Source organism: Chamaea fasciata, unplaced genomic scaffold (genome assembly GCF_029207755.1).
Source record: "Chamaea fasciata isolate MVZ Bird 193981 ecotype frontalis unplaced genomic scaffold, bChaFas1.0.hap1 SCAF_3, whole genome shotgun sequence".
In the NCBI taxonomy this organism is placed as follows: Eukaryota; Metazoa; Chordata; class Aves; order Passeriformes; family Sylviidae; genus Chamaea; species Chamaea fasciata.
Genome location: NW_027094088.1, coordinates 42,486,068 through 42,510,998, shown reverse-complemented (window position 1 = coordinate 42,510,998; position 24,931 = coordinate 42,486,068). Strand labels below are relative to the sequence as shown.

At 50.4% G+C, this 24,931-nt stretch overlaps 1 protein-coding gene across 1 annotated transcript; it reads right to left on the bottom strand.

Moving 5' to 3' along the window:
- Window positions 1-20,778: 20,778 nt before the first annotated feature.
- On the bottom strand, window positions 20,779-23,130 carry ACTA1 (actin alpha 1, skeletal muscle). Its single transcript, XM_066178763.1, has 7 exons — window positions 23,022-23,130; window positions 22,798-22,940; window positions 22,312-22,636; window positions 22,010-22,171; window positions 21,602-21,793; window positions 21,307-21,488; window positions 20,779-21,196 (listed from the first exon to the last, which is right to left on the bottom strand). The coding sequence occupies exons 2-7, from the start codon at window positions 22,924-22,926 to the stop codon at window positions 21,053-21,055; spliced, it is 1,134 nt and encodes a 377-aa protein (XP_066034860.1). The 5' UTR covers window positions 22,927-22,940; window positions 23,022-23,130; the 3' UTR covers window positions 20,779-21,052.
- Between the last annotated feature and the right edge of the window lie 1,801 nt (window positions 23,131-24,931).

Below are 24,931 nucleotides of genomic sequence, written 5' to 3'. Positions count from 1 at the left end.
TTAATCAAATACTACATAAATCAGAAATACACCAAAGCACCGCAGCCCTGGGCCCAGCAGTAGGGCTGCTGGGGCCGGGATGATCCCTGTAGCAAGAGAGGCTCCGGGAAAGCCCGGCTGAGGGGCAGCCTGGGACTGCCGGACGCCTGTCTGGGCGCATTGAAACCCAGCGAGTCTCTGCAGGGAGTCAGAATTTGAGGCAGCAGCAGCGGCGGCAGCGCCTTCTGCGTGCGGCATCCCGGGAAAACCGCGGGGGAGCTGCTGCCTCCCGGTCTGCTCCTGTGAGAGCAAAGGATGCGCAGCAGCCGGGGCCGGCCGGAGGGAGGCGAACGCCTCTGCAGCAACGGGGACCTCTCTCCATGTTGCACTAATCTGCTTTAAAAACCCGTCGCCAGAACAGGATTCGCCTAATCCAGCCCTGCGCTGGGAGGCCACCGTCTCTGGGGATACGAAACGCTTCGCAGACAAATGCAAAAACGGGGGCGGCCTCTGCAGCCGCCCTCTGCCTGCCCGCACACGGACACGCACCCTCGGCTCTACAGCGATTTCTGGATATTTCTTTCTCTCCCGCACCGTATTTAGGGCATCGCAGAGAATCGTGCCCCTATGGGACACGACTGTCCTTGAAACTGGTTTGCTGCAGAGCCTTTGCCACAGCGTCGCGCTGACTTCACAGTCCCCCTCTGGGAGGGGACAGCGTGATCCCCCGCCCGGCCCCACCCGCTGCCCGAAGTGCTGCGAGCGCCTTGGTTTGGACACCTGCAAACCGGAGTGCCCTTGCCATGCGCAGGCTCTGCGCAGCGGCTCTCCGGCCTCCCCGCCAGCCCCCGCTCCGACACACGGGGGCACTGACGGATTTTCAGAATCAGTTCTAGGAAACGGTTCTTTTTTCTTTCTTTCTTTCTTTCTTTCTTTCTTTTTTTTTTTTTTTTTTTTTTTTTTTTTTAACTAATAAGGATGCAAACAGTATTTTTCCTGGCCTTGCCCTGTGCGTCCCCTGACTGACACAAATGATAAAAACACAAGCTGGCACGGATTCCCGGGGTGGTAAACGCTGGCCCAGACTCCTCCAGTGAAACAAAAGTGTTGGTGGCTTTAAAGTGAGGGGGCGGGTGTTACACGCAGCACCTCTGCCTGCGCGGCAGAGTGATGCAATCCTCGATACAGCTAACATGACCGAATTGACTTAGTTTAATCGATGCTCAGATCGAGCAGTATTTAGCCCTATTTTTGCGTGTACTGGCTCAGGCTTCCCAAACCCGTGGTGCCCAGGCACGAGGGGGACAGAGATGTTGCCTGACCTTTGCAGGAGCACCTGGAGATCTCCCTCCAGCCTTCACAGCCCCCCAGCCCTTGCAGTTATTTCAACAGCCCCGTGACAGCAGGATGTTGGAGAAATCCAGTGTGTCCCTCTGCGATTCAGGAAAATGCATCAGGAGAGGCCAATGGTGACACCCAGTGCCTGGTGCTGCAGGCAGACACGTTGCAGATCGGCATCCATAAACCTGTTAAGTTCCATGTTAAAACCCATCCTAACTTCCCCAGCTCCCTTCAGCCCTGCCTGCTGCTCTCAGGGATGGGGCGTGATAGGGCTACTAGGAAGAGTCTGGGCAGTGTATTTACTGGGAAGAGAGGCATCGAAATAGAAGGGCACCTACTTCCACTCATCAGCCTCAAAAACGAGAGAGGAGCTCCTGAGAGCTCCTTGTCTCCAGGCCATGACACTCACGGTGCCCCGCCCAAGGCAGACATGCAGGAGTCTTGCCTGCATATTTCAGTGGAATAAAACCAGGCAGATGCAGGAGTTTTCTCCCTCCACCCAGTGCTATCCTGAGGGTTCTATTTGGGAGCTGCCTGGCTCATTTATTTTCCCCACTGATGGCTCCAGTAGCATCTGGGTTGTCCCTGATGGCTTGTCCTTTTGCCCTTAGTGGTCCCACTGGGGTCCAGCCATGCACTCAGCACCACCTGCTGTAACAGAGGATATTTGTTGGAAAATAACAGGGAACGATAGATTTTAAACCACCTGTAACTGAAGACAACATTAGAGAAAGCAGCTGTGGCAGTGCTGTCTAGAGAGGAGATCAGATTGCTCCCCAATTAACCTGGACCCTGGTTTCTTACTCTGGTACTGTGCTCAGTCTACATGAGCAGATGACGTAAGTGGATTTCACATAAACAGGCAAGGTCTGGGGGTTGCAGAGTTTCCTGTTTTTAGTAAAATGTAATTTTGTGCAAAATGTCATTTTGAACCAGCCTGCACAGCTTTAGCTGGTCACTTGTGGTTATGAAAATGCTGCTGTTCTTTCCACACATTTTATAGTCTCAATCTTTCCTCTCCCAAAGGACTTCTGTTCCCAGATGTCTTAATTCCATCTGAGATAATTTTCTTCTAAGTAACTGTTACAGTGCTGTGTGTTGGATTCAGTATGACAATAATGCTGGTAATACACTGATTAAGTCAAGAACTTTTCAGTTCCCGTGCTCTGCCAGGGAGCAGGTGCACCAGAAGCTGAGAGGCAGCACAGTCAGGACAGCTGACCCAAGCTGGCCAAAGGGATATTCCACACGACAGAACATCATGCCCAGTAAATAAACTGTGGGGAGTTGCCCAGGAGCCACTGATCACTGCTTGTGGGTAGGCTGAGCATCAGTGAGTGGATTGTGAGCAATTGCACTGTGCAGCATTTCAATTTGTCTTCAGTTTTATATCTCTCTCCCTCTCATTTTTATTGCTATCATTATATGTTATTGTTGTTATTATTATAATTGGTATTATTATATTTTACTTTATTTCAATTATTGAGCTGTTCTTACCTCAACCCACAAGTTTTACCTGTTCTTTTCTCCTGTTTCTCCTCCCCATCCTACCAAGGAGTGAGGGGATTGAGCAAGGACTGCACGGTAATGAGTTGCCAGCTGTGGTTGAACCATGACACCAGTTTAAAAAGACACAGTTGTATCAGAGGTATATGGATGCTCTCTGATAGCTTCTCTATCAGGAGGGGATTGCCTTTTGCAGAACCAAACTTCTCCTGGGGTGCTCATAAACCTACTGCCCAGTCAGTAATCCATGTCTCATCCATCACACAGGAAATACCAGTATAATAGGCTCCAGAACCTGACACACAGTCTGTGAGTTCCCATTTTCTGCAATTTTTCCCCCTTGAACTCTGCACTCTTCAGAAGAGGCACCTAATCTTCACAACAGGCTGCAAGGTGTCAATGTTCCATGACTAACAGTGTTGTTAGAAGCTGCCTCCACCTATCCCTCCGTTGTTCCGAGCAGGCTTAGTACTTCTGCTGTCGTGACAAGGAGCACCTAGCTGCACCTTCACACTCCTGCACAAGTTTCTCTCTCACAGTACAACCCTCCCAATCGAACAGTTTGCAAGTACATCCCGTAATGCCAGGGGAAGCGGCAGCTGCAAGGCTTGGAAACCACTTGTGTAAGAAGACTCGTGACAGAAGTGTGCAGAGACACCCAGCAGAGCTGACATTGTACCTCTCACATTACCTGAGGCTGATGCAAGCAAAAACCTGGACGGGGCTGCCAGGCACCTTCCCCATGCCCTGCCACAATCTAACCTTGACACCTAGAGTGCAGCAAGTGCCAGAAAACAGGGCCGCGCATCCCAAACCTGCTCCAGAGACATTCAGCAGATGCAGGGCGGGATGCTGAGACCGTCTCGGGTGAAGAGCAACTCCTCCCTCACCCCTCCAGCTACAGCCAAGCAGCTCTGGAAGTGCCAGACAAGAATCATTCCCCGTCCTCGACAGGGCAGCTCTGGATATTCTCAGTGTAGCTGTATAAACATTATTATTAATTTAATCCTAATGAGTTTTGGCTTCAATACCTCATGGCAGAGACTTCCATGTACTGAGAATAGCCAGTTATTAAATGATTCCTAAATGAGGAAGTACAACATTTATGAGGCTGATACTAACATTAGAATTTCCTCCCTTGCATACTTTGCTGCATTTTTGCCTTCATTAAAAAATGAAATAAAGACACCATTTGAATCATAACACTGAAATTCTAAACACGCTTTTTCCTTCTGAAGCACTTTCCTCCTGAGGATCTTATTTATGCCTCCTAATCCCTATTATTGCTCTTCTACACATAGTAAACCAGGTGGCCAGGTAGGTCACGAGTTTCTGACCAGATCCATGACAGATGACTGATTGATGCCAAACCCCAGGAGTCCCAGTTCCCTCCACTACCCCCAAATGAATGGGAGCACCATTCCAAGCAGAGAGGACAGCAGCCTGGGCTGGGAAACAGCCTTATTTCTGTCTGAAATAACCACAGTGAAGTCAAGAGCAGAGAGACATCCTGAGTTTTATGCAAAAAAGTAGCAGGTAATGAAAAATGAGCATGGATGTTATTTTGCAGATGTGGTCCAGAAAAACACTGGATAATCACATGAGTAGTTTACACATGGTTTTGACTTGCAGTCTTTTGCCGCTGCACCTCTCCCGAGCTCCAAGCAATAAGAGGAATAGTGGACAGTTTATATCCAGTAGAAATGGAAAAATTACATGTCAACACGTCTTTCAGACTGGCTTCCAGCCAAATCAGGAGCTGTCAGAGTCTGAAACTGGGCTGCTAGGTTTGCTTGGGTAAAGTCTGGAGGAGAAAGAAACCAGGGAAAATAAATAAGCTGCTTCTTAAAGAGAAATGCGTTTTAAAAGTATTTAACAACATAAACTCCAAATCGGCAAGAAAATTTTGCCAGATAGGGAAAAACACAACCTTTCTAGACCTGTAAACTCTGCTTCCACCTAGATCAGTGAATCTTTGCCAAATACTGGAGTTGCTGTCACCTCACAAAACAAGCCATCACACTGTTAATTGTGGCCTGGTTGATCCTGCAGATGCAGGTTCTTTGGTTTCACGGGCTATTATCCTTTTAAGGTCTACACCAGCTGCCCACAGGGTAACACTGTCATGGGAGAAGGATCAGAAGAGCTGGTTCAAATGCTCTTAGGGGAGGTTAGTCACCATAGTGCACATGGCTGCAGAAGTCTGCCAGAACTGCCTGATCCTAGTGGGAAACTTGATCACAGCTGTTGTGAGTTCTAACCTGCTGGGGAAGCCCTGCAACCCCTCTCTGGCAGCTCTGAACACAAATCCTGTTATTTGTGCAAGTCTCACATTTTCCTTGGAACAGCTTGAACCTTTTTACTGTTACACCTGAGTGGCCATGCCCCCAAGCACCCACAGCAGCAGAGTTCACAGCCACCTTAGCAGCTCCTCTGAGTCTTGTCAAAGGTCCATGCTTTCCACCTTGCTAAAAGATGAAAAGAGAGATGTAGCTCCTTGGGTTGTGTGCTAAGAATGTGGCCAGGAGCAGGGAGAGGCATTTCCCACCCCTGAGTGTCTTCTGGCTTCTGCAGTCCTGAGTCTTGGACTGAGCACCCAGAGAGGCTGGCTGTTCATACCACATGGTGTGAACGCAGCTCAGCTCCCACTTTTAAATTGTTACAGCAGCAAAGAATAAAGTCCATACTGCTATCAGCTCTTCTTTTGTCTTTTTTTTTTTTCCTGGCCCCTTAGGGTTGCAAGATTGCATACCACTGTTGACTGGTCAAGTGGGTCCCAGCAAAAGAGCAGATCTTACAGACTGCAGCAATGAGGGGCTTGTCCAGGCACTGCCCCAAAAACACATTTGCAGGCTGCCTACTCAGTCTGGGAAAAATCCAAGTTTACATGCCAACTGAGTAAGAGGCAGGAGAACTGGGAGACATTTCCCTTTTTACCTCCTGTTTGAGCAGCCCCAGTGACCAGCAGTCTCACTGGTGACCCCTGGGTCTCTGCTCAGCAGCTGTCTGTCCCATGGCCAAGGCAAGGAGCTGGCTTCCAGAAGTGCAGTTCCACAGGCAGTGCAGGAGCCCCACTCCCAGCTACAGCCTGAGTGTTTTCATGATATATGTGGGTTTCCCACAGCTCCTTACAAGCATTGGGGTGTGGGCACAGGTGGAGGTGACTGCTCACCACATCTCTTTTTCCCAAGAGGCTAGTGAATGGGGAGTAAATCCAGAGTCGGCTGCTCTCTAAAAATCCACATGTATTCCCTCCAAAATAAAGGCTCAGGGCCGCTGTGGGCACCTGCACGCACCTCTCCTTCACCATGTTTAAAGCGGATGGTTCAAAACAAAAAAACTCAGTCTGAAAATGCAACCCAGTCTGAAAACGGGTTTTGAATGTCAGGAATAACTTGTGTCATTTATGAAGTTCCCCTGAAAGAAAGGATAAACAGGTATTGAGGCAGTTCACCCTGTGGTGGGATCTTGCTCCCAAAAAGGTGATCGAGGCAGACCTGCATCATGCTCCAAGTGGCAGAGTCCAACACAGTCACTTCCAATGTGCAAGACATTGTTGAGTTTGTGGTCTCAGTAATACCTGCAGGATGCCACCTCCACAAGTCAGGGCAGGAGGCAGCCTGCGTGCAGCCACTCAGGGAGAGACAGGCAATGGAGAAGTATCTGAGCCCACACACTTTCCTTCAGTCTTATCTCAAGCTCATATGGCTGCCCAAAGCTGCTCTTGGCTCATACTCCCTTCCCTCTGGAGCTCTGGGGCAGCCATCTGGCCACTGGTCAGGATTACTTTTTTTGCTGTTTTTTCTGCTCATACTGCTTTTTCAATCCCAGGCACATCTTCCTCTCCTTCTTTTGGCCCTGGATGACACCCAAGAGGCTGGTACAGCATTTGCCACAAGCAAGGGATTTAAAATCTCTACCATTTAAAGGCTACATCTGAGTGCCCATCTGTCACTGAGAGGATATAAATTTTGGGGTCAAAACAGAGACACCTGTGCTGTAACTTGTTGCCTATCTCACAGCAGTAAGGGAGTGCCACTGAAATGATGAGTTCTGAAAGATCAGTCCTTCAGACCATCACTGCTGGGCTAGAGTAGGCCTCTGGGTGATGGGAACAGAAGCTGTTACTATAGCTTTGGGATGTTTCTTCCAGCATAGGAACCCACATGCCTCACAATTCCCCATATGGTAGCCCAGTGCCAGTCTGTAATTTAGCAGCATTCTGCACAGTGATGGACCAGTTTCCCAAGCAGTAAATTGATGGGTAATAACAAATGATCTGTAGAAAATAATTTAATGCTTGAAAAAACTTCACAGAATTTGCAATGGAAAGGCTTGGGAACAAGGCTGGCTCAAGTTCGTATTACCGAATCTGGTTTTAAACATCAGAAATTATTGGCAGTTCAATGCTGACTCTGGGCTGATTTCACTGTCAGTTTGTGAAATCTCTGTAACCTAATCTCATTGTTCCTCCCCCTGGAAACCAGTGGATCTTCAACACAAAAATACCCCCTCATCCGAACATAAACTCCTTTTGTGGATCCCAGTGCCATGACCATGTGCCTTGAGATTGTTCACTGAAGGTTGCCACAGCTATCTCATTTTTTCTCTGAAGCACCTCCAGCACCAGTTCTGAAAAACATTTGTTTTTGAAGTTATTCCCCAGACCTCCTAGAGCAGCAGTCCCAAAAGACCCTCCAGATCCTGATGACCACATGGGGTGGAGGAGGATGCCACAATGGGGACAAGAGGAAAACCTATGCAGGGAGCTCCTGAGAGGGGTTTACCTGCCCTCAACAGTACCCTGCAGATGAGCAGGAGTCCCAGACTCTGGGTGGGGGCCTGCAAAATTTCATCCCAAATAAATCCAGTCACATCAAGGGTTCAGTTCTGATCAGGGCTCAGCTGCTGAGCTGAGTTTCTAAACTCTTCCAAAATTGCACAGGGCCAGCAGAAAAAAAAAAAAAAAGAGAAATGGTGGTGAGGAAGGCAAAGGCAAGCTGGAAAATCACAAGCAATAGGCTGGGCACAGGCTGACAGCTCCCCCTTCTCTCCCCGCTGGCACCTTGGCTTGTCCTCACCTACACCCATTTGGGATGAGTGCTGGCCTGGAGGATGAGCCATGGGGGCCTGTTGTCCCAGCCTCTCATCCCAGAGATGCTGCCTTTGCTGGCTCTTTCAGGCAGTGCAGGCAGAACCTTGCAGGGAGCCTTCCTATGGGGAATGTGGTGGAAACACGCAGTTCGGGATCAGAGAGAGGCATCCCTAATATGGCCTCAGCCATGCTGACTGGCTGGGGGCTCCTGGGGGAGGAATGGAGCCCCTTATAAAAGTACCCAGGTCCTCCCACAAAGGCAAACCTCCCTGGACTTCAGCAGAGACACAGTGAAGCTTGCTTGATATGGGAATTTCATCCATCCTTTGGAGATTATCCAGGCTTTCTTGGGTTTCATATGGCATGAGGTGGTGGCCTGGTCTGTGCGTGACCTGGCAGATGCCAGCAGAGAAAGCCCCTTTTCAAGCAGCACACGGCTCCTGCCAGCATCATTCTGGGAAGGAAACCTGCTGGTATCCCCCCGCCATGGGCTCCTGCCTTGCTCCCTGCTCCCCTCTCCCTGCCAACGCAGCAGCAGCTCATGCCTCTAAGGGTGCAGACCAGTGCCACCACGCCAGCCCCCACTGACAGCTGTTCTCCACAGCAGAACCCGCAGCAGCTCCTCTTTGCTTTTGCTTCTTCCAAATATGCTCAGCTGCTCCTTTGTGTGCTAAAATCGCCCCATCCACACCCTAAGCAGCCTCCTCGGCCCCAGGAGTCGTGTGTGGGAAATTCCCCGACCTGTAGTGCTGACCAGGAACGGACCTTACCAGCATGCCCGGTACACAGGTCCGAGCCTTGCCACCGGCGGTGGGGAGGTGGCAGCACTGCGGGAGCCGAGCCCTGCAGCTCCAAAGGGGCCAGGGAGGGGGCTCGGGCCAGGGCTGGGGCTCACACGTGCTGGGGTGGCTGGAGCACAGATCTCCTGCCCCAGATGTTTGCTGTAGCACACGTGGAGAACGCTTGGAGGAACACGTGTACCAGGTGGGATACCCTGCTGGGATGTCCACCCCAAAAGGCAGCACAACCATCCCACACGGCCAACCCGAGCAAGTAGCAGAATGGATGGTGCTTTGCTAACAGGTATTCTCTGGCTTAGAAAAAAAAAAATATATTCGTTTAGAGAGCAGCTCCCTGATTTGCTCAGAAATATAAACCCATTATCTGCTGGCTGTGTGTCGGGGCAGGACGGCGGCGGGAGCACCACAGACATGCCAGCAGTCACACTGCAGTTGCTCATTCAGAGCAGGGCAGCCGGGGGCAAACGCAGCCCCCCGAAATAGCGCTCAAAGTGGGGAGCCAGCCCGGGCAGCCGCGGGCTTAAGAAAGAGAAAGAACCTTGAACTAAATGTCAGCACCATGAAGGCATTTGTTCAGGTCTCACAGGGGACTGTTGGGATGGAAATGCATGGCACACCTTTAAATGGACATAAAATGTGCCATCAGCGGGGTGGGATCTATTTTTAACCCCTTGGAGTCTGCAGATGTGCAAACCCCCTGAGAGCAGCTCTCGGCAGCAAGAGAGAGGCGTGTGATCATCCTTTTGGCTACCGGGCTGGGAAATGCCACCGCAGTCAGGGTTCGTTTATCCCCCAGTGAGGAGGGAGATTAAAGTCTTATCGTGCCCCTTCCTTTGCCTTGGTAGCAACCCCGGCCAGCAGCCTGAGCACACTCATACGTGCTAAGATCTACCAACCGCTACCAAAGCTGGTGAGCTTTGCAGTTTTCTTTTTTGGAAAAGGACTTTCTGGGTCTGCGTAAATAACCTCGGCATCCCCCTGGCTCTGCCTGTGGGAGGGACCTGAAAGAAATGCTGCTGCAAGGCAAGGAAAAGCAAGACACCTGGGAAGGGTGAGGCCCATGCCGGTGACCCGCTGGTGGCTGCGGGCGGCAGGACAGCCCTGCGGCAGGGGCTCAGCCCTTCTGTCACCACCGCTGCAAAGCCACCCGATCTGGATGTCAGCCCTCCTGGCCTGTGGTCTGGCACTGTCCTGCACCCCCCCGGCGCCTGCTGCATGGCCAGCAGGCAACACACACCCGGCAGCCCAAGCCCCCTCCAGTTGTGTAGTTGAAGCACCGGCCTGCCCTGGCGGGGAGCAGGGTGTGTATCAGCAGCCCCTCCCGTCACACAGCATTTTGGAAAACCACCCATCGTGTCTTAAGGGTCTCCTCATCACTTCCCTGGAGGAAATCCAGGTGTCCAGCAAACGCAGTACTGATTTCAAATACAAAGCAAACACTACAGCCATTTTCCCAGGTCTCTCCGGATTGAAATTTTAATACATTTGTCTCCAGGCACATGTTTGTCCCCTCTAGGGCTCTCCATGCTAATCCACTCCAGTAAAGCAGCCTCCTCACAAGGACAGTTACCAAAAAGGCCAGCTGTAATCAAAAAGCAGCTATGGATCCTGCAGCATCCCTACAAGAAGGGTACCTCAGTTCTGCTGTCACATGGCTTGACACTCAGATTTTGGTCCTCAGAGGATGGGGAGCAAGCAAAACCTGTGCCCAGTGGGAGAAGCCCCAGCTTGAAACACAGCATCCCTCTGAGGCACCAGAAATTATCTTGAGAGTGGTTTTGACAAATGGATGCTCTTGAAAAGAACCTGTGCACCACTTGTGAGCTGCTCCCCTGGAGAATGCTGACATCTGCATATATTGTTTATAATGAATTATCCACTCAGCATGGGGAACCTCTTGGCTCTGGAGAGTGGTGTCAGGCTGGCTTTCATCTCCCCAGCCTGCTGGTGGGAATCCAGCCTGATCCTCCTGTGAGCCAGACTTCTCCCTGCAAAAATCCACCGTGGTGCCCTAATCCCCTTGTCCCTGCCGCCCCACAGGAAATGAGCCATCCATATCCATAGAACACCACTGTGAGCTTTAGCCAGGCTGCTTCTGGAAAATTATGTGCTGATTTTGTCACTGAAAGGGGCCAAGGGTGGTGTAGAGGGCTGTTTCTGGAGCAGAAAAGGAGCTGGTTGCGGAGCTTGTCAGATCCTGCCCCAGCACTGACATTCACCTGCTGCCCCACTTGTCCTGGGTCAGAGATGAAGGGCACTGTGAGGAAACTTGGGGGATACAGAACTAAAAAATCTCCACTGAGCCAAGTCCATAGGTGAAGCTTACTGAGCAGGGCATTTTGCTAGCAGTGGCTGGTGAGGTGGCTGACTTTACTCCTCAGAGAGGAGACTGGGAGTTTGGGACTCTGGCCTGTGCTCCTGGCACTCCCACAGCTATGTGGGCATCCTTGTCAATGCCACAGTCCTGGTCCCCATGCCCTGCAAGACCAGAGAAACATATTCGTCTACTTCAAACGAGTGAAACACTCATTCATTTGTAGTTATATAGCCCTATGTGACTGCTTCCAAATGCCGTCCCTGTGGTGCTCAGACCTGTTGTCTACTCCCAAACCTCTCTGGAGGAAGGCACTCAGGATAGGTGAGTGAACACTATGGCAGTACTGCCTTGCTGAGCTGGACAGGAAAGAACCTGGCTTCCTGTGAAGTCCTTCAGAGACAAACCATGTCCAGCAGAAAGCAGTTAGTTCCTGTACAGAGAAAGTTGAGCAGGAATGAAACCAGTTCTTTCAGTCACTAAAATCTCAGAAACGGGATGCTGGAACCCCACCAATCTGCTTTCCAAAGTGCTAGTTTTGGCTGAGGTAGAGTTAATTTTCTTCACAGTTTGGGGCTGTTTTGGATTTGTGCAGAACACAGGGCTAATAATATCAAGATGTTTTCGTTATTGCTGAGCAGGACTTACAGAGAGCCAAGGCCTTTTCTGCTGTTTCTGTTGCCGCTCTGGTGAGGAAGCTGGGGGAGAATGGGAGTCTGGGAGGAGACACATCCAGGACAGGTGACCCAAACTGACCAAAGGGATGGTCCAGACCATATAACATCATGTCATTATATAAAGTGGGAGGAAGAAGGAGGAATGGGGGAATGTTGGCAGTGATGGCCTTTGTCTCCCCAGGTAACCATTACATGTGATGGGGCCCTGCTTCTGTGAAGGCAGACTCAGGACGTATATGTGTCCCACATTCAGCCCTCATCTCTCATTTGCCCAGTTATTTGCAGATGTCCACCATAGAAAAATGACCGACAGGGAAAAAATAAGATCATCATTCACCCAAACCACTCTTTAAAAGCAATTTGAATGAGTTTGTTCCTCCTTGCCTGTTGTCTGTGAAGAGGAGATGGACCAAACAGGTCAGGACTTTTCTTTCTGCCTTTAGTAGTGCCCCTGATGTGCTTCCCAGTACAATTTCCACTGCATTCCTCATGTCCTTTTGCCTCATCTCCCCCCTTCTGCACCTGCTTGATTACCACTGTGTTATCAGCAATTGGAAACACGCTTTATTGCAGCTCCAGCCAGAGCCCTGGGGAGGAGGATGCAGCCCTGGAGATCTGTCCCTCCTGTCCCGCACATCTGAGCCCTGTCAGCACCGAGACACCCCCCAGCCAGAGCCAGCCAGGGGGCAGTGACCCGGAAAGGGCTCCCCTGTGTGGCAGGAACCAGGGCAGATGCCGGCAGGGACCCCTACTGAGGCTCCACTCCACAGCTGCAGCAGGGAGCAGCTCCAGCAGCTCCCCAGCCTCCCTGCAGGCACTGTGCACAAGGAGTAAGCCACTGGCGGTTGGGTTTGTTGTCATGCTTCCCTGGAGTAACCTCCCCCTGCTCCTCCACACATCCTGGAACACCTGCAGGGGCTTGGCTCAGACAAACCTTCACTCTACACTTCATTCTCCACCTTGTGTCCAGCAGACTGAAGCCATCCACCCTTGTCTCCTGGGCGTTTTCATGGTGGAAGAGCCTAGCAGCACATTTAATCTGATCTTCAGAGGGCAGTCAGCATGCAGTGATTTTGTCATGTCCTTTCTAACTTCCCGTACTCCTCCAAATTATTCCCTGGTTCCCACACTGTGCCACTAGAATCCCCTCCACAACTTGAAAGGCTTATTTAGCCTTTAGTCAGATATAGCAAGGCATGACTTTATAAATAGAGAGGGGCATGGCTGGGGACTGTGCAACATGACTCACAAGCCAAAATGCCAGTGAAGAACTTATCAGACATTTGCTTGAAGTATTCATTTAGCAATACCAAGCCCTCCTTACAGTTACACCTACCAAGTAAAAACACCCTTCCCATAGGCAGTCAGTGTATTTATGTTACTTGCTCCAAAACTCTTCCAAAGACACTTACTGTTGTGCTGGTCAGAGATAAACCAGATTCAGAAAGGAAAATACCTCCTTGGAGCTTGAGCCTGCCATTGCTTCCAGCACTGCAGCTCAAGCACTCTTTCCCAGCACAAAGTCAGTGGCATAAGGATTACGTCATAAAACATTTTCTCTTTTAATGCCTTTTTTTCCCACCCATGTATCTTGTTCATCAAAACGACAACTTCTACAGAATACCTGTGGCCCAGACTTGGGTCTTACTGCTCTTCAGCTTTCTTGTATACCCTCATTTGCTCAACTGATCCTTAATTCAGACAGATTCTTCCACAGAATATGGAGAAAAATATATGTGAATTGTGAAATGAGCAACAAAATCTCTATAGAACTTGCAACTAATTCAATGCATACATTTTGTACGTTCCAGGTTCTGGACCTACAGTAGCAAAATTAGTTATTCCTTCTTTCTCCTTTCTGCTTCCTCTTGTGATTACTTTTATTGCTATGGCTTTTTCACCTAATCTGGGACCTGATCATCCAAGCACTTAAAAATTAACTGAATCTGCTGGTCCCCCCTCAGTTTCAGTGGGGCTGAATCAACTCCAGCATGTTTGCATTGCAGCAGAGGGCGTCTGAGACTGGGTACATGGGCTGAAACTTGGCTGCAATGCTGAAATGGAGCCAAACCAGCATGCACAAATAGTAGAAATGAATACTAAGTGTAATGCCACTACAGCACCCCAGAGCCTTCTCTATTACTTCTGTGCTGGAGAACATCCCAGACACCTCCTCTTTACGTGGCTATGCCTCCATCCCAGTATTTGTCCTGTCCTTGCCCAAACCCCCCTGCCCAGGCATGAGCCCTTCTCCTGCTGACCTTGCAATATTTTCCATGTTATTCTTTTCTCTCCCCTTTTTTATTTTTAAACGGTGATGCACATTCAGCAGGTGCACTCCCTGGGCTGCCTGCAGTCCTGCTGCAGCCTTTGCCACAGGAAGCTGCAACTGGTGAAGAAACCAAGCACCTCCAGTTTGGGCAGGGCTACACCTGGTTTCTGGATGCTGATCAAGGTTTTGTGACAGGAGTTACAACACCTTTCTGTCAAACAATTGCTCCTCCACATACCTCAAGGATTAAATTGGTTTAAATTACACCCTTTGTAATTTGACTTCGAAATTCAGCTCCAAGTTCCACTTAATACCATATTTTGCTGTCTAAGCAGAACCAATCTTCTTTATTAACCTGTCTGGCATTTAACTCATCAAATGTGAACAGAGGAATTCATAGCACCTTGACCATGCAGTCTTGGCCAGGATGGGCTGTCTTCAGTGGACTAACAAAAACTGAGGAAAGAGGGAATAAATCTCAGGTATAAAATCAATCACCATGTTTCTCCTAAAAGATTTATTCCAAGAAAGATTTGGCATATTCTCCCTGAGTAGACTGGTTTGAACACTGTAATTCTCCTAAATTTGCCACTTCTATTAGGTTTGAAGAGCAGTCTTATCACCAAGGGCTCTTGGAGGCCCAATATAGAGGCATTACACCCAGACCAAGGACAGAAAGTGCTGGTGTTTTGGGTTGCTGGTGGGAACAGCTTGGGAGGGACTCGGAGGTCTGGGCTCTCAGCAAGTCAAAGACTTGCAGGAGGCACAGCCAGAGAGCCCCAGAGCCTCCTGCGGCTACTGCAGCCACCAGCTTCTGGCTGCAATTGGAAAATGTTCAGATTTCAAGACTTTCTCTGGTATTTGTGCCAGGAAACTGGGCTGCATGACTTTCAGAGCTAAATTTAGGATCACAAGCATTTCACATTCCCCAAACACCTTCTATGACAACATCTCGAAACCCTTCATGAGCATTAGCTATTCCTCTTTATCTTCCTTTGAGATGGAAAATAGAATAGCCACTTTGCTGGCAATAAACAAAACTATGAATGTTGACATGCTCACGGTCACAGAGGAAAACTGTGATCCAAACATACATGCTTGGTATGGAAAGAAGAAAGGAGAAAGAAAACCAACTTTCCAATGTGAACGGCTTGGTTCCTGCAGCCACAGAAACATGGCCAGTCACCTGCTGCAGTGCTGCTGGGATTAAGTTGGAATAACACCATCACTACTTCTGAATTATTGGGAAAAGGAATTTCTGGTAGCTCTTCGTTGATTTTTATTTTTTTTTTTAAATTTTTCTAATGTTGAGGATAAGGGTTCCAGGACAAGAAATCCTTAAAGAGAAAATACCCTGTCTTTGGAAAAGTGCCTAAGTCCCCCTGCACCACTCCAAAAAACATGTGGCAAGAAAGTAGGCAGCTTTACCTCCTGGACCTCCTAATTTTCAGGGCAGAATGTAGTGCAGGACAGGCAGAGCTCCCCACGGTGCCCTTTGGTCGAGCTCTGCAGGCGGGCAGCCCATTGTTCAATGCTAGCAAACTCAAACCAATTTAGACTCTTATGCCTCTGTTATTGTAACTATTTTTTGTGATTATTGCTGCTAAAGGGAATTAAAAAGCTTTACAGAAGCAGATACAGTTGCCCTGGGAAACCTCTCGGGCTTCTTTTGTGTTGGTCTGCTTCAGATCACCTCCCGCTTGCATGGTCCCGTCCTTCCCTCTGCAGTCAGCCTTCTCCCTGCAGGCACAGGGAGCTTTGGGCAGGGCAGGACTGCTCTGTTACTGTCTCCTCCCTCAGCAGTGCTATGGGTCCTGTATTGCTCCAGCCTCCAGACCTTCCTCCTCTCTCTGGCTGTCCCCCTCCCAGCGCTGACCTTCCCAAGGCAGCACCCCGGCCACCATAAACGGCAGTGTAACTTTATTTTGCACTCAAGTAGATTAGATGATGTCTATGTGCAGGTGGTTTGAGGAACCAGTGGTGTGAGATGAGGGGTGACTCTCCTGTGACCACCATCAATCTGCCCTAGGAGAACCCATATTCCTGCCTGCATGCACCAGGCACCAGGGCAGCTCTTCCCCTGGGGAAAGAGCAGAGCTACATCCGAACAGAGATCTCCTTACACACCTGTACCTGAAGCCTCTCTCTGCTTTGGAGAGAGGACAACCTAGCAGAAGTGTGACAAAACGTGACTGCCACTGCAAATACAGCCCAGGTCCTTGTACCTTTGTGAGCCAGGCTCAAGGGCTGATGCCTGCTGATACTGACTTTGGGCTGCCCATCTCTGAGCACGTGTGAGAATCTTCTTACAAGGCGATCTTCCCCCTTTTCTCTCCTCCCTCCGGCAGTAGATTTCTCAACTTTAGAGCCTTGTTTACCCTGGAAGAGAGAGAAGCTGCTGGAAGCCAAGCAGTGAGGGCACAGGGGAGCAGGGAGTGTTTGTTTGGAGCGAGTTATGGTGGGAGTGATGTGCCAAGGAAGAAAACTGCTTCCAGGGATCTATATATATGCAGCTCCCTGAGGTGGGGTTACATAGAGGCTCATTCCCGGGCTGCCTGTGGCACTCCCTGAACATCAACAGCCAGAACTGCCTCCAAGCTGCAGCTTTATTTTCAGAGCGTGGCCTTGAGCAGCCGAGACAAGACGAGGTTTGGCTGTGGTCCCTGCAGGCACAGAGGATGAGCTGCCCGGAGTCCCCACAGTCCAGGGGTTTGCACACTGCTGGCCCCAGCACTGCACAGGGCAGTATAGTTTCAAGGTTGACAGGGTGCCCTGGAGGGGGGAAGGAGGAGACAAGTGGGGAAATGAAAGATTTCACCAACATCTGCTCATCCCCATCACACACAGCACACAGCCCTAGTGGGAGCCAGCAACGCTCCAGCTTTCCCTGTTGCGCAGCAATCAGCAGCTGCTTTATTTTTCAGATCTCAGACAAATGAAAAACCAAGTCTCTGCAAGCTGCAAATAAAACTACTTCCCAAAGCCTGCAGCCAGAACCTTTTGGTCCCTCCAAAATATGTTCTGGCCTTGAGGGTCTGAAGAGGATCCCCAAAGCTCCCAGCAATTCCCAGGAAAGTGTGCAAGGCTGGGGAATATTTTGAATGGTCCCGTTGCTAAAGCAGCCCACGCTGACTGGCATCTGTCCCACGTGGGAGCCCTGCACACCAGCACTGCCAGCACTTATCCACTGACTGGTCAATAGGTTACAGTCACCCTTGGGGACTCTATTTTCCAGCCCTGGGAGATGAACCATGAAAATCTAAAATCTATACAAAGGCATAGCTCTAAAAGTTTTCGTTGCTGTTTGGGGGATATTTTGTTTGTTTGTTTTTTAAGAAAAATGCCTGTTTGGTTCAAAAATAAATAAATAAACAAATAAACCCTGACAAGGAATATTCCATTCAATTTTTTTCCTGTGGATTAATGAAATAGAAGCAGCACAAAATTTTCCTATAAAATAAAGTTGCTTGAATCTTTGAAGTTCTTCATTTTAACACCTTACTTTCAGAAATAAAGATTGCCACAGAATTTTTTGCTGAGTTTCCTGTGAAAAATGATGAAAAATTTCAAGGGGCCTCTATTTTGTCCTTTTAGTAAAACTTATTGAATAAATATTACTGGCCAAATGTCCATTGGAGACACACAGTCAACAGAGTACAGAGTGGGGCTGCACTGATGTCAGGTCTGAGGGAGTGTTCGGGTCCTCTCAGCAATGCCAAGCCCAGTAAATTCAGTGGGTCACAGAGCTTTTTGTTTTGGCAGTTTTGGAACCTGAGGGGTGAAGAATGTTGGGGTGCCAGTTCCCTTTGCACAAAACCATAACCTTTGTGGGAGGTTAGCCCATCCTGGGCCACATTCTGCTCTCTGTGCAAATGCAAATTTCCACTTTAGCAATATCTGTATCAGAATAAAATTAGGAAACTCCTCCAGTGTGCTCATCTTCTCCAGGATTTCCTTTGCTCTTTTGATCAGAAGCTCCTTCGAGACTTTCCTTCAGAGCCCAGGTTTTCCCTTAGCTCCTTATATCATTGAGGGCATCTACAGCTCTGGGGGAAGCTTACACCAAAACCCAGTGATGACTGTGCCTCCCAAGCTCATCTAAACAGCCCCACATAATTTTTGTCCTTTCAAGGACCCCTCCTCTCCCGACATTTTCCACCCCTTGGTAATACTTGGACCGATGGCAACTTCTTGTGTTGCCCACTGGATGTAGCCTTAAGTTATGGAGGGCTGTCCAGCACTGGTCCAGTCCTGGATCCAGATGGCTGTGGAGCAAGCAGTGAGCTGCAGCCCAAGAGGATGTTTTTGGTGCAGGCAAGAGGCATTCCCCTTGTTTACCTTCCTTCCCACAATGTGTCAGAGTCCTGCATCCTTCCTTCTATCCTCTTTTACTCCTCTGATGCCCCATTTACCACTTTGCCTTTCTCAAAACAGAGGATGCTGGTCTTGGGGATTCTTTGTGTCCAGGTAAAGACCTGCTGCCAACAGCACTGTTAGAGGTGCAGGGAGGGTAATGAAATTACTGAGAGCTGCACAACAAAGACCAAACCCAGACTGCTATGCACAAGCAAAATTTTCCAAAACACCTTCCCAACAATGGGGCTTGTGAGCCGTATGAAAATCCAACTCACCTGTTTCCAAACAATCTGTGTCTTCAGGTGCTGAAAACAGTAAGGAAAACCCCAAGCCCAAATAGAAGGCTGGTTTCAGAATGATGAGTGTTTATGTTTGAAATTAAAACCTGAACAGGTTGGTTTCATAGGCTTAAGACTCAGAGCACCCCTGTTCACTGATTAAGCAACAAAAACAACAAACAAGACTTTTTTTTTTTTCAGCTGTAAGAATGTCCTTTAGGACATTTATCTTCAACTGGGTGAAATTGGCACTGGGGCTTTTGAGAATACCTGATGCTGTGGGTTAGAGTGAGACCAAATTCCACTGTTAGAGACAGCAGACAATGATATACCAATGGCAGCATCAGCCTCTTGGTGCAAGGCAGTGCCTGTGTAACGCCCAAATTACTGAAGGACTCACCTCTGCCCACAGCTGTGCTCATGAGGGGTCCTAAACACAAGTTGGTGAAATATCGGTCTTCATTCTGAAGGAGTAAGCATCTCCTGATGCCTTTGATTTTGATCAGGCTGAAGAGAGTGGCTGGCTCAGCATCACTCCCCTTTTCAAAAACCAGCTATTTCCATTGTGGGTTTAGGACCATAAATGAATATTACAGGTGAAAAAGTGGAGTGTGTGAATACTGTTTAACTCATATGGCTACTATTCTAAGCTAACTTTTATCTGTTCTTCTAAAACAGTCTTTTAATTAAATAACAGAAGCAGGTTCTAAAATCCACCTCATAGCACTACCTAATTCACAACTGGACCTGAGATCAGGGGTCAAGTCTGACTGAGGACTTAATGTCAAGCACCTCCCAAAATCCCAACAGGGAGCTGAGAGATGGGGTATGCACTCCTACACGAATGGTAATAGGAATTTGTTGGCTTTTTGAGAAGCAACTGTTTTTTGAGAAGCAACTAGTTTCCAGTCCCTCCCCACCCACTGAGAGCCCTTATGGCTGACTTGAGGCCCTCTCTGCCCTCAGATACGAAGGAAGGACCAGGGCAACTCCTCCCACAGGCTTTTGCTTTGGGATAGTGCTAAACAAAAAAAGTGAACTCATGTATGGGGCTCACTTTAATGCAAGTAAAATCAGCCAAAACCCGAAACAAATCTGCCATTAGCATAGCCATAGCAAAGCAAAAAACCTTCCTGGGCTGGAAGTTCATCTGAAAATTGCCTGTTTTTCCCTAGTACTGCTGTCCCCCAGAGGAAAAGAGCACCCTGAAACTCAGGCACTGCTTTCATGACAAGGTCCTGTGCCCCAGGAGTCCTCTTCCTTCAAAGGGCTTCTGCACGTGTGCCCTGATGCAGGAACATGTGCCGAGCCTGGTAGGACTTTAGGATGGCTCCCAGAGGGAGTGGAGCTCCCAGAGGGAGCACCTGGGGGTTGTGTGTGTGTGTGTGTGTGTGTGTGTGTGTGAATGCTGGAAATAAAGGGGGTCCCGGAGCCCCCTCGCCCCAGCAAGTGAGAAATGAGACTGGCCAGGAGCACCTTTCCCTCCTCCCATTCTGCTCTGCCTCCTCATCAGCAAACAGGCAGGCAAACGCCCGTGGCAAGGGGAAGCCCCTGGGATTTTCCTTCGGGCTCCTCGGGAGTTCCTGGGTACAGGATGTGATCCCGGGAGGGGGTGAGTTGTTCAAGGGGGCAGAGGAGGGGGTGGTCCCTTCGCAGGCAGCTCCTCATGGGTGACCACTGGCAAGGGCAAGCGTGTCAGGCAGGGTGAGGAAGTGGCCCTGGCTGCCCTCAGCCCCCCAGGGACAACACCACGGCAGGTGGGTTTCCCATAAGTGGAGTGGAAAGCTCTTTATTTAACCTGCACCCGCCACCTGCCCTCAGCCCCAGCCTTGCCTTCCTCGGGAGCATGCCAGGGCTACTTTTTTGGCAGGCTGAGCCAAAAGAAATATTTTGCAAGCAAAGGCTGCAGGTAACCCTTTCCCGCCTGGGACAGGCACACTGCGGAGTGTCAGGGCAGCCCCCGGCAGCAGTGTGATGCAACACTCAGCCACCCCCGAGCAGCCTGCACCCCAAGGGAGTCACAGACCTGGCTCCTCTGGCTGGGTCCTGTTCCCTCCCCAGCCCCGCTCCTATGTGGGGACTTCATCCCTCCACCCACTGCCCTCACACTATGGCCCCAAGTGATGGAAGAACCCGAGCAAAAGACGACAAACAACAGCGTTAGGGGTGTGACAGAATGACTGGTGATTTAATGCTTCTTGAAGTTTTTTGTTTCCTTCCGCAGGGCATTGGTTTTAAAAACAAACAAAACGAGATAAAATAAATTAATTTATGTACACTTTACATACACTGTGTCACATGGAGCTTTGCAGCAACAGTAACCAGAAATTGTTACAAAATAGAAAGTTACATGGCTGTTGCAGGCCCTCGGCCGCCTGCAACCTCGAAGGTTGTCATCCTGAGCATGATTGGCAAAGTGATCATGTAAACATGTTTAGAAGCATTTACGGTGGACAATGGATGGGCCAGCTTCGTCGTATTCCTGCTTTGTAATCCACATCTGCTGGAAGGTGGACAGGGAGGCCAGGATGGAGCCACCGATCCAGACAGAGTACTTACGCTCAGGTGGGGCAATGATCTGGAAAACACCAAGAGAGCTGAGGTCAGTAAAGATGACTCTGCCACGGGTGGTAGGCACAGGGCTGTGCACAGCCCCATGCTCCTAGGACCCTCATGCTCCAGCCTTACCTTGATCTTCATTGTGCTGGGGGCCAGGGCTGTGATCTCCTTTTGCATGCGGTCAGCAATACCTGGGTACATGGTGGTACCCCCGGACATGACGTTGTTGGCGTACAGGTCCTTCCTGATGTCGATGTCGCACTTCATGATGCTGTTGTAGGTGGTCTCATGGATACCTGCAGACTCCATACCTGGGGGCAGCGGGGGAAACAAGGCACGAGTTAAGTGCAAAGCAAGAGCTCTAAGTGAGGCTCTGGAGAGAGGGGAGGGCTGCCAAGGGAAGAGGGAAGGAGGGGGCACACACCGATGAAGGAAGGCTGGAAGAGGGTTTCTGGGCAGCGGAAACGCTCATTGCCGATGGTGATGACCTGTCCATCAGGCAGCTCGTAGCTCTTTTCCAGGGAGGAGGAAGAGGCAGCGGTGGCCATCTCGTTCTCAAAGTCCAGCGCCACATAGCACAGCTTCTCCTTGATGTCACGGACAATCTCACGTTCAGCTGCCAGGGGGAAGCAAAGTCATCAGTGTTGGCAGAGGAGGAACAGGGAGCACTTGCACTGCCTCCATAGGTCTGCTGGGACTCCAGACCCCCACCACACGTAAGCTCCCACCAAGGACTGTTTTTGGGGCTCGCAATGGGGTGAGAGCCCCAGTCTCTAGAAGTGTGAGGGCTGGAAGCGAGAGAGAACTTTTTGGAGGAGGGAATGGTGCTTACCTGTGGTGACAAAGGAATAGCCACGCTCAGTCAGGATCTTCATCAGGTAGTCCGTGAGGTCGCGGCCGGCCAGATCCAAGCGCATGATGGCGTGGGGCAGGGCATACCCTTCATAGATGGGGACGTTGTGTGTCACACCATCACCGGAGTCCAGCACGATACCTGGGGAGACAAGAAGCAGCCATCTGAGAGATGTGGCCCACAGAGGGTCCTGCCCTGGGGGGCAGAACGCTTGTCAGATTGGGGGCCAGTCCTGGGCGTCCTTTCTTGGGAAAGAGGGGCCAGCAGGACTTGGCACTCACCAGTGGTACGGCCAGAGGCATACAGGGACAGCACAGCCTGGATGGCCACATACATGGCAGGGACGTTGAAGGTCTCAAACATGATTTGGGTCATCTTTTCACGGTTGGCTTTGGGGTTGAGGGGGGCCTCAGTGAGCAGAGTGGGGTGCTCCTCTGGGGCAACACGCAGCTCATTGTAGAAGGTGTGGTGCCAGATCTTCTCCATGTCGTCCCAGTTTGTGATGATGCCATGTTCAATGGGGTACTTCAGGGTCAGGATACCTCTCTTGCTCTGGGCTTCATCTCCTACGTAGGAGTCCTTCTGACCCATACCCACCATGACGCCCTGCAGGGGAGGAAAGCAGGGGCTCAGCAAGCTCTCCACGGACAGCAGCACGAGGCTCCCCAGCAAGACAGGAGGATGCAGGGGGCTGGAAGGCAGGGGGGATCCGCAGCCACGGCTGTGGCAGGGCGTGCGGGGAGGCTCGGAGGGGGAGTGCGCCGTACCTGATGGCGGGGGCGGCCAACGATGGAGGGGAACACGGCCCTGGGGGCATCGTCCCCGGCGAAGCCAGCCTTCACCAGGCCGGAGCCGTTGTCGCACACGAGCGCGGTGGTCTCGTCCTCGTCACACATGGTCTCGGCTGTGTCTGCGGGGGCACAGGGCAACCGGGGCTGAGCCTCACGGCCGGCCGGCAGCCGCGGGCGGTGGCGGCGGGGCCGGGGCTTACCTGGGCTGGCTGCGGGCTCCGCGAATCGGGCAGAGAGAGAGGCTCCCGCTCCTCGCCGGGTCACTCGTGGCCGCCGCGGCCGCCGCAGAGCCTTTTATCACGGCGGGCGGCGGCAGCGACCGGCCCCCAGGAATGCGGCCCCGGCCGTCCCCATATTTGGGCGTCGGGCCCGGCGCGGCCCCGGCCCGGCGGTGCCCAAAGAAGGCGCTCCTGGCCCCGGCCCAGGTGAGCCGGGCCCGGCCGTATAAGGCGCGTCTGCCGGGCCCCCCCCCCCCCGCCACCGCCCGCAGCCGGGGCCGAAATAATCCCCCGGCACCACCGGCCCCGTTAAGGGCAAAGCAGGTGGGGGCGGCCGGGAGCCCCGCGGGGCTCGGCGGGGCAGGAGGCGAGCGGCCATCGGCTCCGCGGCCACCACGTGCCAAGGCTCGGGGCTGCGAAGGGAAACGCGTCTCTCCTGAGTCTTTCCCACAGCTATAGGTGAGCTCAGGGGGAGAAAAGAAAACTGGGAGAGAAGAAGTGACAAGGTAGATCCTTGGTTTGCAGCGCAAACGGCGACAGCCCATGCAAAACCCACAACTTTACACATCAAGTTAAGTCATGCATCCTTTCCTTGCTGTGATTTAAAAACGGAAAATAAATGCACAGGATAACATCTGTCAGACAAATGCCTGAAGAGAAGCCCCGTAAAGGATTAATCCTGGTCTGATCCCAGAAGCCTGACGTAGTTGTGAATGCTGGTGCCATTACGAGTGCCCATTGCTGGCCGCTGAGCTCGGCCAGGCAACACTGGAACCCTTCAGCTATCCCTGTGGCTCACCCTTCCCAAAAGGAGTGCGGTCTCACAGGCAAGTCATCTCTGACAAGCTGAAGGTACTATGCAAGTGAAAAGGAACAGTTCATCTCCTTCAGCTATGGGTATTTAAGCAGAGATTCCATGTGGGACACTTGGAGGATTTTAGAGATACTTGGTTTCCAACGGAAAGAGGCAGATTTGCAAGCAAATTTGCAGCCCTGACGCGATGTTGATGCAACTCAACTTTCAAGATCTTCTCTGAAGGCACAATTGGTCAAGCGTAAATCCTCTCAATGTTCCTTTGAAAATTTAGGGAGTCAGGCAAAAAGGAAGAGGAATAGTAGGCTAGAAGCACTGTGCTGTGAGGAGTCTCCTGAGAGTGAAGGTATTTCTGCAGGTGATTTCCTCCACTACAAGGCAGAGAAGACAGCTCAACAGAGAAGCAGACAACTTTTCTTCTCTGTTTAACTTCTGCATCCTCCAGGTTGGCAGCATTCTTCTTTACCTCTGGCAGCCATCTAATTCCTTCTGCTAGAGATTTTGAATTCCTGTCAAGTTATTGTATTAAAATGTGCCTCGTTCCTCAACTTGTATTATTTTCTTCAGTTCTGTCATCAACAGCTGGCAGTACGAAAATCGGAAGCCTAAAAGCACTTAAAGGCATCACAACCATTAAATCTATTTACAGAACTGTAGTGCATTGTTGTGGTTTCCAAAATGCGGTCAGTTGGGTTGAATCCGAAATCTAGTAACAGAAACTCTAATGTCACTGAAAGATAAACATCCTTAATCCTGCAATGAAACATGATGCAAGCATAAACCCACTCTATCCCTTCTGTTCCCTTTTATTTTTCTCTCTACCCCAATCTAGTTTACAGCAAAGTGCCCAAAAGGCAATGTTAAATTCTCCCACTTCTGAGTAAAATATCATTTTCTGCAGGTAGATCTGATGTTTATCTGGATTCACTAAATGAATGTGGTTTCTGTCTCAAGTCAAAAAGTACTTTGAGTTAGTTTCCAGTGCAGGGCACAAAGAACTCATTATCCACCATGCATAGCTTCTGAATTTGATCACAAACAACAACTGATAAACTTTCCTGCTGCTTTGGCGACAACA

Bases quoted from the DNA above. Each gene is read 5' to 3' on its own strand.
- ACTA1 (XM_066178763.1), bottom strand. From the start codon at position 22,926: ATGTGTGACGAGGACGAGACCACCGCGCTCGTGTGCGACAACGGCTCC. The intron at 22,637-22,797 runs GTACGGCGCACT...CCTCCCCTGCAG, and splicing joins TTGGCCGCCCCCGCCATCAG to GGCGTCATGGTGGGTATGGG. The intron at 21,794-22,009 runs GTAAGCACCATT...TCCCCCTGGCAG, and splicing joins CTATTCCTTTGTCACCACAG to CTGAACGTGAGATTGTCCGT.